Here is a 13841-nt window from a genome sequence, read left to right on the forward strand (position 1 = left end):
GAAGACATTTGAGACCTGACTTTAAAGCTGAAGTCACACAGAAGGTCAATGTGGGTAATATTTGCACTGTACTAATATTTCTCAAACATTATTTGTGTATTCTCATTCTACAATGACACCAGTAAAAGGACTGTTTAGATCATAAATTATGGGCAAGTTTTTAAGAATTAGGGCCTGTTGCAGTAGCCTACTTTTTCCGTATGCTCATTGTATTACTCTGCACCAAAGGTCGTCAGGCCTTTTGGCCATGAAAGTAAGTAGCCTGTTTCATCCTGACCTAAACTTGTAGGAGTGGTCATATCCTTAAATTGGACAGCTTTTCTGAGGCCTTTGCAAACTCAGTGCAACCTTGGAGATTGCTCTGATTACCAAACTGTAAGGCTTTATGAAGAGACGATGAAAGCCCTACTGCAAGATGTTGGTGCCCTGCATATATTGCCATCCTATCTTCCTTCCATCTCTCCAAAAATATTCCAGCCTGATTGCTAAAGAGGTTTATTCTTAACATGAAGTCAGATCTTGGTATGTTATTTCAGCCAGGAACTAGCTTTGTTTTTAGTTTTTTGTTTGCTTTAATTTTTTTTTTTTTTTTTGCAGTAACTACCCCATGGGAACATGGTTTAAGTTTGTCTATATAATTATGAGTTGTCTATAAACATTAGATTTTTTGGCTGTTTTCAAGGTGATGCACATAAAAGCAGTGGCATGAAATCGTGTTCTTAATTTGAAATCCAATGGGAAAAGACCTGATATAATGTGGATTTCAGATTATAAGGGAGATTCAGCTTGCAAACATTTATTGAGCCTTTACTTTGTGCCAAGCCTCCTCTTCCGGCTGTGATTATAGAATTGGTGTGCTATTGCAACAGAATTCCCACCTGGGGCTCTGTGTAGCCTTGGGTCAGATAAGAAGGGGAGAAGGGGGATTAATCACTAGGGCTGGCAATCTGGAAGGGAGCCCGTAGGCATATCCCAGGTGGTTTTTCAGTCTGTCTGATACCAGGACTGTAGAAATTTAACTGGGCCTCAAATCTTTAATAAATGGCATTAAAACTTTTTTTTTTTTCCAGGACAGTGATGGTGACAAAAGTGATGACAATTTAGTTGTGGATGTGTCTAATGAGGTAACTATACTTTTTATCAGACTTTATGTTCAAAGTGACTTGTGAGAAAAAGAACTGGAGCCACAGTGTTTTGTGTTTTGGTTTCTTGCACCTTTATGTAGCGAGAACCTAATGTTGTTCATGGATGGAGCAGTAATGCTCTGAGTCGGAATTGTGTTTCCTCTAATCACTCTGGATTCCTAAGTTGGGTCTTGTGCTCTTTTCCTTCCCATGTCCTCTGGGCAAAGTATTTGAGCATAGGAGGGATATGATTGTTCCTAGGTTTTTGGGGTTTTTTTCATTTATGGTGTCTAATTGGATGTATTTGCAAAAACCATCCTTTTAATTAGAGCAATGTTAGTGCGCATACCCTGGAGTCCCCTAAATCTAAAGGACTCTCAGCATTTCCTTTACTTTAGAGATTTACTGTGGAAATAGGAGTGTGTAAGGGGAAGCTCTGTCCCCTGTAAGCAAAATCATGGAAATTTGCTTGTGCTTGTTGAGGACCCTTCTTCTCCGAGAGCCAGCCCCGCCCACTCACCCCGGGAAAATGGGATCGACAAAAACCGCCTGCTAAAGAAAGATGCTTCCAGCAGCCCAGCGTCCACGGCCTCCTCAGGAAGTTCCACTTCTTTGAAATCCAAAGAAATGAGCTTGGTAGGTAATGAGAACTCTCACTTGCCTCAGTAGTTTAGTTTTCTTTGTGGACCAGAGGACCTAAAGTATTTGAAATGTGAGGTTTTTACTGATTAAGAATTATATTTCTAAGTGTTTAAAAGTGACACTCATCCTTCTGCTCTTTGTTCCCATACAGTGCTACTCTTCCCCTCCCAGTTGTTTCTTTTGGGCCATGATCAGAGAGAGAGAAGCTTCCATGTCCACTGCCATCTTACTTGGGGGATATGTTCCTAGCACAGGCTCTCTAAAACTTCCCAGTTAGCAAATAGCTCAAACCTCTTAGGTCTGGAGAAGTCCTCCTTTTCTTAAGCTGTCCATTTTTACCTGGTTTTAGACTGAGCAGTCCTGTCGGGGTGTGTTGTGATTGGGTTGCTGGTCAGTTTGGTGGTGTACACGAGGCGGCACTGGAGGAAGCCTGGAACTGGTGGAGGGAGGGGGTACAGCAGAGCCTGTTCATGCCTTCAGCCCTTCAGCAAACACTGGAGTGTGTCATCTCTTAACTCACAATAACTGAGCCATAACAGCCCTGCAGTTAATCCTTACACAGTGTCCATACTCATGCCATTTCACCGATGGGGAGGGAAGCCTGAGGAACTTGCCAGTTTATACTGCCCATCAGATCCAAAGCCTGGCAGAGGCGGGGTTTCTCTCTAGCCCATGTTCTTTGCTACTGCGCCATAGCACTTCTCAGACCCATTTAAAGGATATGAAAGGTTGAGAGGCAAAAAAAGATGCTCTGTCACCCTGTTATTGTCTTGACTCCTGCACTAATGGTCCACACTGGTTATATAGGCAAGTGGGCAGCGATGCTTAACTCCAGAGGGCCATCTGTTCATTTTAGGAATAACTCTCAAACACAATGATGGGACTAGTCTAGGGCTTTTGCCTCTGGGATACTGGTTTGCAGCTCATAAAATCCAGCCCCGCTGTCTTTCACCATTAGTCTCACTCCCACGGCTACTAAAAAAGGCAAGATTAGAAAAGGGGTCTTCCCTCTGACATTCCTGGTGACCAGGCATTTGTTTGCTAGTGACCAGGAGCTTTCCTCTGAATGGTCACCCTTCTAACTTGGCCCTGATCCAAAGTCCACAAGCCTGATGGAAAAATACTTTTTAAAATAAAATCTACAGAGGAAGAAGTGTGACCATGTTCTGTGTCTCTAGCTAGAGTTTTAATTCTGGCAGGAAGAGGAAAGGTCAACATTTCTCGCTCACAAGTTAATGCTGTCAACATTGTGTGGATTTATGAAAATTGGCTGAGGGAGCAGCGAGGAGGTGCCCAGTGTCCCAGCTGCTGTTGTGATAAATTGTGTAATATGGCTTGGATTAAAAATAATACTCATTTAATTTGTTTAATGATACCAGCATGAAAAAGCCAGCACGCCTGTTCTGAAATCCAGCACACCGACGCCGCGGAGCGACATGCCAACGCCGGGCACCAGCGCCACTCCAGGACTCCGTCCAGGGCTCGGCAAGCCTCCAGCCATGGACCCCCTTGTTAACCAAGCGGGTAGAGCACTGCCTCTTGTTGTGCTTTGTTTTGCTTTTCCTTTCCCAGCTTGAGTCGTCCTCTGTTCATGTTGTGACGCAGTTTCCCCATGAACATGAAATGTACTTGCTGCCTGCCTCCCTCCTTCTATCTCTGAAAAGCCATGATAAGAAACAGATGTTCATCCTCGAGTTTCAGCAGCTGTACCCTGTTCCATCTCCGGCTGTTTAAATTTGACTTTTCTGTTATTTTCAAATAATCCAAATCCTAGGGACTTCAGTAATGTTTCTGGTAATTATTCTGAATGGAAGCGCCCTCCCAAACTATTATTGTGTGTCTCGAATTTGCTAATATTGACTGAAACGGCCTGTCTGGTCAGCCCAAGTGTGCTTCTTGCTTACTTTAATGGCCGAGTTTTGTGCTGGTCCATCAGGAAGCCGGGATCTCGCCTTCCGTAGAAACTGGGAGAGTTTTACTGAGACTCCAGCCTGTGAATAAATTCCTGACTTTCAACTCGGTTCTCCTCACTGGGAAAGGAAAAGAGGCCCCAGAATATTCCTTCCAAACCCGTGCTTTGCTTTCTGTAAATCCAGGGTCGGGTTTTCATTTGGAAGCATTCCCAGGGAACAGAGGGTTGGGACTGAAAAACAAATCTAGGATTTTATCAAGAACACCTTTTGAGGTTGAGTCAGGTAAACAGGTAGTGTCTGTGTCTCAGTTTGCCTTGTGCGAACTGGGTGCAATACTGCTAATCTTGCCCCCTGTTCCCCAGGGCTGCAGAGAAGGAAACGGGTGGGCAGTGCGTCCCCTGGGGTCTGTTCTTTCCCGGGGCTCAGTTCGGCTCTGGGAAGAAGGGGGCCAGTGTGCGAGTTGGAGGTGATGGGCCGGCTCCCCCCGTTCCCTTCCCCCTAATGAATGGCACTAGCAGCAGCCCTGGGCGAATGGCCAGCCAGGCCGGACCTGAGCGACCCGCGGAGTCACGCGCGGCTTGTGCTTCCTTGCAGCGGCCGGCCTGAGGACGCCCCTGGCAGTGCCCGGCCCGTACCCCGCCCCGTTCGCGATGGTGCCCCACGCGGGCATGAACGGCGAGCTGACCAGCCCCGGCGCCTACGCCAGCCTCCACAACATGTCCCCGCAGATGAGCGCGGCCGCCGCCGCCGCCGTGGTGGCCTACGGGCGCTCGCCCATGGTAGGTGACCCGGGATCGCGGCGGGGCCCGCGCGCCCCGGAACAAAGGCCCAGTGTCCGCGCGCTCGCCGCCGCGCCTCCCCCACATGCCGCTCCATTCAGCCGCGGCCAGGCGCTTGCTTGGCTGTGTTTGCGGATGAAAAAGGCAGTGTTTAGGAGCGCCTTTGGCGGCTCGGGGACATCTGGTTTTCTCCCACCAAAGTAGATTTTTTTTTTTTCTGGAAGGCGATGAAATGACTCAAGTAGCTCACAGAAGCCTTTTCATTCGTTTTCTTGAGGGTTTTTCTTCCTCTTTAATCCTCAGGAAAAAATATTTGAGGAGCCGTAACTTTCTCTTTCCATGCCTATATTATTCTTTGAACCCAATAGCATGGCTTAGGTGTAAGGACTTCAGTGCAACAGACAGAGAAACACAAAAAGGGACTTAACCCATGGGGTGGGTTGTCCCTCTGCCTCGTTTTTGACCAGGGAGATACAAAACTGCGCATGAAGGATGAAATCTCACGTGTAGCCCTTCATTGCCTCAGGAAACGGGGATAGATTATAACCCATAGCAAACAGAAGTCTGTAAACATTTCTTCTTGGTTATTTGCAGTGTGTCATGTGCATTTCTCATTTGTTGGTTCTTCCTTTATGTTGCACTAGTAGGAAGGGTGTGCAGTGGAGGGCGGGATAGTTTAAAGCAAAGTGCGCAGCTGGGGCACTAGGTGCTATCATTGAGGTGCCTACAAGCAGGTATGAATCCTTAAGGAATAACTTAGACCAGCGGTATGAAAGGGAGAGATTTTGCCTCCAAGGGACATTCGTAATGTCTGGAGGTACTTTGATGATCACAACTGGGGGATGCGATTGGCACTTAGAAGGCAGAGTCCAGCGATGCTACTAAACGCCCTGCGTTCTCCAGGACAGCCCCCAACAAAGAACTGTCTGGCCCAAAACGTCAGTAGTGTCGAGGTTGAGAAATGCCGACTGAGACAACACACTGCTCTGTGTACCTGCTGGGACAAGGCAGAGTATCCTGAGTCCACAGGAAGGGTTGACTGTGGGAGGCTGGCTCTCAGTGCACAAGAGATCCCACTCCACTCCACCTCCCCAGGAAGAAGTGTATCTTGTAGTATTTAGAGGTGGTAGTATTACTTCTGTTATATATTTCCTTTGGAAAATGCTAGCACGTGTCACTGTTTATGTTGCTTTGGAGATCTGTGGGTTTCCAGTGAGAAGTCTGTAGAGATGTTCACCTAGTGCCTCCCACATATGAACTGAGTCTGCGATGCCTTATTTTGCTTCCAGGTTGGGTTTGATCCCCCCCCTCACATGCGAGTACCTGCGATCCCTCCCAACCTGGCAGGAATCCCTGGAGGGAAACCGTAAGTACCTCCAACTCCTCAGTTTTATTTCCAAGGCAGTTATTTAGTCATGGGTATTAGCAGACTAGAATTCCAAAGGGAGCATAGGCCTGGGCGTTTCCAAGGAGATTTCTGGTGTCTTTTCCTGAGGAGTGTTAACACTTTCTATAAATAGGCACCTTGTAGGTGTCATGCCTCTGTCTTCTCACTGTGGGTGAGCTCATGCATTCAGTTATTTCTGGGGAGAAACTGTTGGCGACAGGGTGAGGAGCGATGCAAGAACCAGGGGCAGTTGGCCCTCCTCCCTCGGCCCTTCTGCAGAAAGCTGCTCTGCTTTGCCGTGTGGTTGGAGAATAACTGCAGGGGATTTTCAGCAGGACTGTTGTGGGCAGTAAGCTGTCACGAACTCTTGAAATCTCAGAAATGTGAAACATGTTGTCTCTTTACCCAGCTCAGTGCTACGTTTTCCTTATTTTGGTAGACGTGAGGTCTTGTAAAGGGTAGGTTCTGTTGGATACCAACATCCAAGGTTGACCCCCAAGTAAAGTTTTGCTGAGTGCTTATTCTGAGAGGTTCAGAATTATAGAAAGCGAGTGGCAGTGTGGGGAAGCAAGAAAGATGGGTTCAAGGGCAAAGAGTTTTCAGAATTTGGGAACCTCTGTTGGTTATTTCTCCATAGTCACGTGAAATCATTTGCTTTCCATAGTTAGTAATTAGAAATGTGATTTCAAAGAACTCCTAAAGTTCTCAGTTTCTGTAAAGCAAAATTGAAATAGGTCTTACTTCCCAACAAGTACTCTGCCTTTCTCTGGGAAAGGCACATGTAATAGGCCTTCAGATTATTTTTGTTACCCTCTACCTTTGTGTGTTTGCAAGGGACACATAAAGTTGAAAGCAAACATTATTACTGCATTATTTTGAATGGCCCATTCAGCTACCTGGTCATCCTTGTGTGATTTCAATTGGAGCCTTGTTTCAACTAAACCAGGAGCATGAGGAAAAATGGAATTCTTTATCTCCATCACCTGCTTTTAGGAAAGCAGATTCCTGGCGTCCACTTCTCATGCATTTTTTTGAGGTGAGCATATTATGTGAGCAAGATGGAGGAAGTATCCAAGGGCAAAATGAACTTCCCCGTTGTCACTAGGATCAGGGCTATACAATCTTACTCCCATATCAACCCTTTAATTAGTAACTGTTCTTACCCGTTAGTGAAGTAATAATGCCTAAGCAGTGCTTCTCTCCTGGCTGTGATGATAGACCAGTTTTTTCCTAGTGTGGCAGACTGTACTCTTGTTACATACAACACAGATGAATGGGGACAGGGACGGAGGGAGGGAGCAGATACAAAGTATCCTAATATTTTAGTACAAGAGTTATGAACTGACTGTTGTATATACATTTCTCAGTGAGTTGACAATAGCAAACGAAGGTCTGCAGACCCCACTTTGACCAGCACTGGTCTGAGACACTTAAGAGAAAGGGAGACAAACCAGTCTGTCCAGAGTTGGGTGAACAAGGTGGTAAAGGCCTTTTGCAAGTGTCATTCTTGAGAAACACCAGCCGAAATACTTGGATGGCTGTTCATGGATGTTTGAGCAAGAACTGTGTGGCAGGCTTTGTGCTAGATGCTGGGCATGCTCCAGGCAAGAGAATGTTCGCCTTCCCCGCCTGTGGGCCCACTGATGTGGAGACATTGAAGGAACAATGAATGCTTTAGTTATGTTTGTGATCAGCGATAAGTACTGTGAAGACAGAGCAGTGGGTTATAGGCAAACATGTAAAGAATGACCAGAATTAGGAAGGGCAGGGCTTCCTGGGGTGAGGCTGATATACTGCAGGCTGAAGCATGTGCAGGAAGGAATAGCCCACAGGGAAAGGGGACAGAGAGGGTGGGCTGTTGGGGACAGAGTAAGATAAGCTCCCAGCACCAAGAGTAAATGGATGACTACCTCCTAAAAGTGGTACAGCTAGGAGAGTTCATTTGGGGCCAGAGGGACCTTGAAATGCCTCTAGTGTGAATGCTCATCTGTGGCTCGTCTCCTACGATAGCCTCTGTGCCTCTGACCAAGCATATCCAGTGCTGGGGACTCGCTGCCGCCTGGAGCAGTCCATTTTCTCCAGCTGTGTGAAAACTCTTCCAGCCCCTGAGCTGAGATCTGTCTCCCTGGAATTTTTACCCATCAATCCTGGTTCTTTCCTACCCCCTGAGACCACACAGTGCGCCGCTCATCCATCATCCTCACGACAGCTCTTCAGATATGTTTGGAGACCACCATCTGCCAGGAGGCGTCTCTTCAGGCTGAATGTGTCCATGCTTCAGCCCTATCTTGTAGGATGTGATTTCAGGTTCCTGCACCATCTGCTCCCTAAAATCTAGATAGCCACCTCCCTCCTGTCCTCTCTTCCGCAGATTTCATTGAGATTTGCTGCATAGGCATAGGGGACCCTACTGGGAGCTCACAGCCTACTGATGGAGAGACAACATTAATCAAATCACCACAAAAAATAAATGCCTAATTATAATTGAGATAAGAGCTGTGACGGAGAGGAACTCTTATGTGAAAGCATGTGACGGGCTGATCCCATCTGGAGGGAGGGTCAAGGAAGAATTCTTAGAAGTGTTTTCTGAGCTGCATTAACCTCATACGGGCAGGACATAAACCTCCAGGTGGAGAATCCCGCATATGCAAAAGGCCCTGTGGCATTACCTTCTTGTTATAAAAGTGGACTAGAGCGAGATGACTCACAGTCGAGGTACTTGTTTTTGGTGTTAAGTCATCTAAGATCTCTGTAAGGTTTTGCAATGAACGTGGTCATTGGCCCTCCCCCACACCAGTCTCTCCTAACGTCTCTGTGTTTGTTAAAGGCGTATCTCCCATTCTGTCTGACATCTGGGCCCAAACTTTAGCCTTTGATTCTTCCTTATTTAACTTCCATTTTACCCAGTCTTTTTATTTGTTAAAATCCTCACTTATTTTATACCCACTTTTGTCAATAGGATCCTAGATGAGTGTTCCCCTTTCTACAGTATTTATCTGGTCTGATCCATTTCTTGCTCAGAGGTCTTTAAAAGTTGCATATAAGCTCCTGATGGGGCACTTGAGGCCCCTCTGGTAAAATCGCTCCAGCCTGCTTTTCCAGTCTCATGTCTATTTGCATCCTGTGCTCTGGCCAGATGGGATAACCACTTATTCCCAAAGGTTCCTTCTTCTACCCAAGCAACGTCCCTTCTCACCAGCCTTCTCCTCCTCTGTGGAGCTGTTTTCTGTTCAAAGACCACTTCAGTTGCCGCCTTCTTCACGAAGCCTTTGCTGATAACTTCCCATACACGGTCTCTCTCCAGTGGTACCCTGTAACGTCCTGTGACACTTTTCACACGTTGGACTCCAGTAAATTCACGTCCACATGTCACTTGTATCTGCTGCTTCCCCACTAGAATGGAAGCTTCTGAAGTCCCCTTGTCCCCTGAAGCATAGTTACCCAGTAGACAACTGTTTGCTGCATTGACTGGGTGGGAGGTGAACCCAGAACTGTGGGAGACCCTGAGATTCAGCCTTCCCGAGGAAGATTCGCATTTTGCATTTTACACTTTTAAGTAGTGCTGATTTTTAAGTGGTAACTCTGACTGTTTCCAAACCCTTGAGGTGAAATTTATTTGGTATTGTTTGGTTGGCTTAACTTGAACTCACTTTCTCATTTTTAGTTGTAGGCAATGTATTCCTCTGAGCTCCGTGTAGATCACTGGTGAAAGAGATTTGGAAGTTTAGTCAGGTTGACATCTCTTTGTTGTCCAGACATTTTTCTAGCCCTGGAGCACTGCTGTCCTCCATAAATACTGGGGGCTGTGCTTTACCTGCCTCCCGCAGTAGCATCTAGAGGTCACTAATAATAGTTTGGCTTAAGATTCTAGCTTAGTTCCAGGTTCCTTCACCCTGTGTTTTAATGCTAAACATGTAATTGAGAAATCTTCCACCCACTTGTTTACTGTTTAAATAAATCTTTAAAGTACCTTTTTGGAGTTAGAGCCTAAAGGAAAGAGAAAATGTTAACTACATTTGGGGTAAAATCGCCTCTTAGGAAAACACGTTTTGCAGCAGTGAGGAGAGGCCACCCCCTGCTTCTAGCCAAGAAGATACTTCAGTGCCCACCTCCCTCTGCCCCCACTCCTTTTTCCCCCTGAATTTGCTTCTGGTTCTTCTGGTTGACTATGTCTAGATTCCACAGCTGGTATATTTAGTGGATTTGGAAATTAATTCAGCCCTCTTCTTACCTGTTTTGACATTTGGGTGTTTTTTGCCTATTAAATACTAAAATAGACAAAGTGCTAAATACAAAATGCCTGTTTTGTGCCTTATTATCACCACGTGGGTTTCGTTTAACTTCTGTTTCTCTACCCTCTGATGATCTGGGAATGTGTAGCTAATTTCTTGAGGTTATATTGACATGAGGCCCTTTTTTTTTGATGTGACAGCTGCTGGACAGCTGTCCTTCCCTTTTCTCCCTCTTCCCTTCTTCAGAATTGACTTTCAGCTTATCACATATAAGTATAGTTTGTACAGTTCTTGTGGTGATAATGCTGTTTGCCTGTAGTGGTTGGATTCTTGGCCAGAATTTTTGAATTGAACTTTGAAATGGCTGAATTTTAAACTTTTCTTTGCCTCACTTGTGGTCCACGAATCTCTTGGTTTGTGTCTTTGTCCTGCATTGGAACCTCGTCGTTGCTGCCTCAGCACACCAACACATGTGGAAATATTTAATTGATGGAGAAATAAGGGCCTAGGACTCAGAATCATAAATGCTGACTTTGGCAAGAGATTCTCCCAGTTTATCAAGCAGTCCATCTCGTCTCATCTTCTCTGTCTAGTAATTTGTTTTTTCATTTCCATTTACGTTTTCTGCATTTGCCTTTAAAAACCAAAAATTGCAGTATAGTCAGCTATATAAGGAAACAAAAAGTTTTCTCTCTTAATGCTTTGAAGTCCTCAACTTGTAATTTGTTTCTAAGTCTCTCTATCCTGTCAGGATGCCAAACTGGAAAATTCTGTGAAGGAAGTAAAGGATTTTATAGGTGTTATGGGTTGGATGTGCAGAACCTAAGAAATGTTAAAGGTAAAGCTTGTTATATAGGCAAACAGGGAGATTTCACTGTAGTCGATGAATTAAATTCCTGAGGACCGATTTTCTTTTGCTGAAATCTTAGAATAACATGGCTCTGATTTTCTTATGACCTCACCCCACCCCCTCCCACCCCCAACCACCACCTTCACTCTCCTAGTTCTTGAGGCTAAGGGGACACTCAGAACTTACGTTATTCTCCTCTGCCTTAGAATGAGCCAGACTCCCCAGCCCTCAAAGCCTCCTGTGCCTGGGGCTCTACAAAGAAGTGCACTGATATGTTGACATGCCTGATGTCTCCTTCAGTGCAGGGTAGGTGTCTCCATCCTGCTGGGCCCACATTGTCCCTCTTGAGATGAAAATGTCAAAGGTAGTGCTGATACAGAAACTAAGGGAAAGGTTAGAGCTCCGCTTTTGTAAATGGTCCGCCCTGGACTTGAATCTTGGCTCTCCCACTTAGCAGCACTCTCCTGTGCTGCTTCCTCTCCTCCCTGCATAATAAGGGACAGTATGCTACCTCCTGGACATGGCAACCAAAGGCCAAATCTGGGAGTACTGTTCAAATCGCTTCATTTACTCCACACCTCAGCAGTCAGGTTTATAGGGTAGTTTGGTCATGGCGCACTGTGAAAGTAGGGAAATGATGCCCAAATGAGTTAGACACAATCCTCATGTCTTAGTAGTGACTAAACCGAGACTCTACCCTGTCTCCTCACTTCTTGTAGTTACTGTATTGTTTCCAGCCTCCAGCCACAGGATCGAGCTTGCTGCCTGTGACCTGTGGCTGCTCCTGTCCCAGCTTGCTTGGAGGAGGTTCCCGCATCCACTGGGTTCTGCTGGCTTGAGTTCCACTCCATTATTATAGCTGCTTTCGCTGCCTTTTGGTTCAAGTCAGCTCTCAAGAGACTTTTTGTTCCCTTGGGAAAGTTGATAACCATCTTTTAGTGATATTGGGTGCGACTGCTAGAAATTCCTTGGGAAAAGTTGGCTGGCATAACCCAGGGGTCAGAGGACTCTCCACGTTCTTGTAGCTGACTCCCTTGCCAGCAACCTTTCACGCCTCAATTTATAAGTGATTAGGTAGCAGTAAACAGCTTGGGGTGTTGGGATTCATTCACTGAGTGCCAGCTGTATGCTCGCTAGTGAAGTCATCCCACCTGTCCCTGAAGTACTCTGGAATGAGACAGACAGACATGTAAATATATGCAGCAAATAGTCTGCAGTGTGAGACGTGCCGGAGTCAAGGTTGACAGGATGAGCCCAACCCTGGGGAAGAATCCTCCTGCCCCGGGACACTGTGGCAGGTGAGGGAGGGAGGACTGAGGACACTCCCTGGGGAGGTGGTGCTGTTCTAGGTGGGAGGGAACAGTTTGTATGCAACATGGGGAGGGGACAGCCAGCAATATTTTAGGGGACTGGCCTATTCCACGTGGCTGGGAGTTTAGTATACAGACAGGTACATAAAAGAGGCTCAGCTGTGAAGGTCTTGGTCCCTAAAGAGCTTGACAAGCGAGTGAGGGTTTTGGACATGATCAGATTTTTAATACCTGTTAATACAGCAAGAAATCCCATGACAAGCATGCCAAATCCACAGGCCACGGGGTCTTGGCCACAGCAGTTATATCCGGGGTCTGATGTTCTTCATCATTGTTTACTGGATTCTGCTGCTGCCGTTCCAGTCTAGTTACAGAGAACCAGTAACTCCGTAAACACCTGTTTTCCTTTGGCCACAGAGCACAGCATAGGTTTATTAACAGGAGCCAGCCTGCCAGGAAAAAACAACCTGCTTCCCCGAACACTGTCGTTTTCTGGTTTGCCACCTGTGCTGCGAGGCATCTTGGGTGGAGACTCTTGAGTTCCTTCCCCTCTGGTGTGCGCCCAGTAAATGAAGAGGCACATGCTCTGACCATGTGTGATTTCATTCAGGTTTTAAGTCTGTGATGTCCAGTGGGATTCATTCTTTTCAGTTCTACAACCAGGTTTCACATTAGGATCTTGATCTGCAGATGGTTGGTTCAGAAAGGTTGGTGGGGGTGGGACGGGGGCTCTGTTATCTTTCTTGGGTACAGGTGGGTGGCCCTAGCAGTGTTGCTTTAATGAGGGCTCTAGGGACTGTTCTTTCTGCCCTACAGGTTCCCACAATCCTATCCAACTGTCCTCCTCTTCTCTTTGCCAAGTGCTGTCTCCCTACCCTCCTGTGCCTTTGAATTTCCTGAGTTTTGTGCCTGTTCCTTGCCCTGTGCTTTCCTGACTTCCACCCCACACCTTCCTCCCTTTCTGCACACCCGGGCCCTCACACTTGTCCACTCGTCCAGCTAAGAGCCCTTGTTTCAGTGTATCTCTTTCCTCTTTCAGAGTCATGGGTGTTGAATATTGACACTGTCATTGCCTGAAGGCCCCTGCAGGTGTCAAGCACTGTGTTAGTGTTCTGCAGCTTTGCAGCCACTACTTCTTAATCCTTACCACAGCCCCTTCCACCCTTCTGTCTTATTATTGTTTCTACCTTGTGGGTCAGCAGACAGACATGATAGGCCACGGGCAATTAGGCCAGTTAGGAAGACCGCCGTTAGTGAGACCACTGAGCCAGGGGTTCCCATCTCAGGTTCGTTTAAACCAGTCTGGGCCCTCAACTTGGCTGTGGGCGTAGTCTAACATGTTCATCAGTCAGGGGCCCTCCCCTTGACCTCTTCTTGAGTGAACACATGAAACTAAGGTTTTTATTATTGAGATAGACGTGTGGGAAAGGGCATGCACCATACGTGTATAGCACAGTGGCTTTTCACCAAAGCACCCCCTAGAAGCCCACCTGTGTCGCTTCCAGTTGCCCAGGGTGACCACCACTCAGACCAGGTTTTGCCTGTGATTGAACTTCCGTAATTGCAGTTGCACTATATTCTTTCTGAATTTGGGCTTGAGAGAG

The 13841-nt window shown here is 46.5% G+C and overlaps 1 protein-coding gene across 3 annotated transcripts in view; it reads left to right on the forward strand.

The window, feature by feature from the left end:
- LOC308563887 (transducin-like enhancer protein 1) overlaps positions 1 to 13841 on the forward strand; it is an 81894-nt gene that overhangs the window by 56621 nt on the left and 11432 nt on the right. For all 3 annotated transcript variants that reach the window (XM_081151459.1, XM_081151460.1, XM_081151461.1), the window contains exons 10-14: positions 1071 to 1124; positions 1608 to 1760; positions 3146 to 3290; positions 4274 to 4458; positions 5748 to 5824. In XM_081151459.1, the coding sequence (XP_081007585.1) occupies positions 1071 to 1124; positions 1608 to 1760; positions 3146 to 3290; positions 4274 to 4458; positions 5748 to 5824 (614 nt within the window). The remainder of the gene's footprint in view (positions 1 to 1070; positions 1125 to 1607; positions 1761 to 3145; positions 3291 to 4273; positions 4459 to 5747; positions 5825 to 13841) is intronic.

This window comes from Miniopterus schreibersii (genome assembly GCF_964146895.1).
Source record: "Miniopterus schreibersii genome assembly, chromosome: 11".
Lineage (NCBI taxonomy): Eukaryota > Metazoa > Chordata > Mammalia > Chiroptera > Miniopteridae > Miniopterus > Miniopterus schreibersii.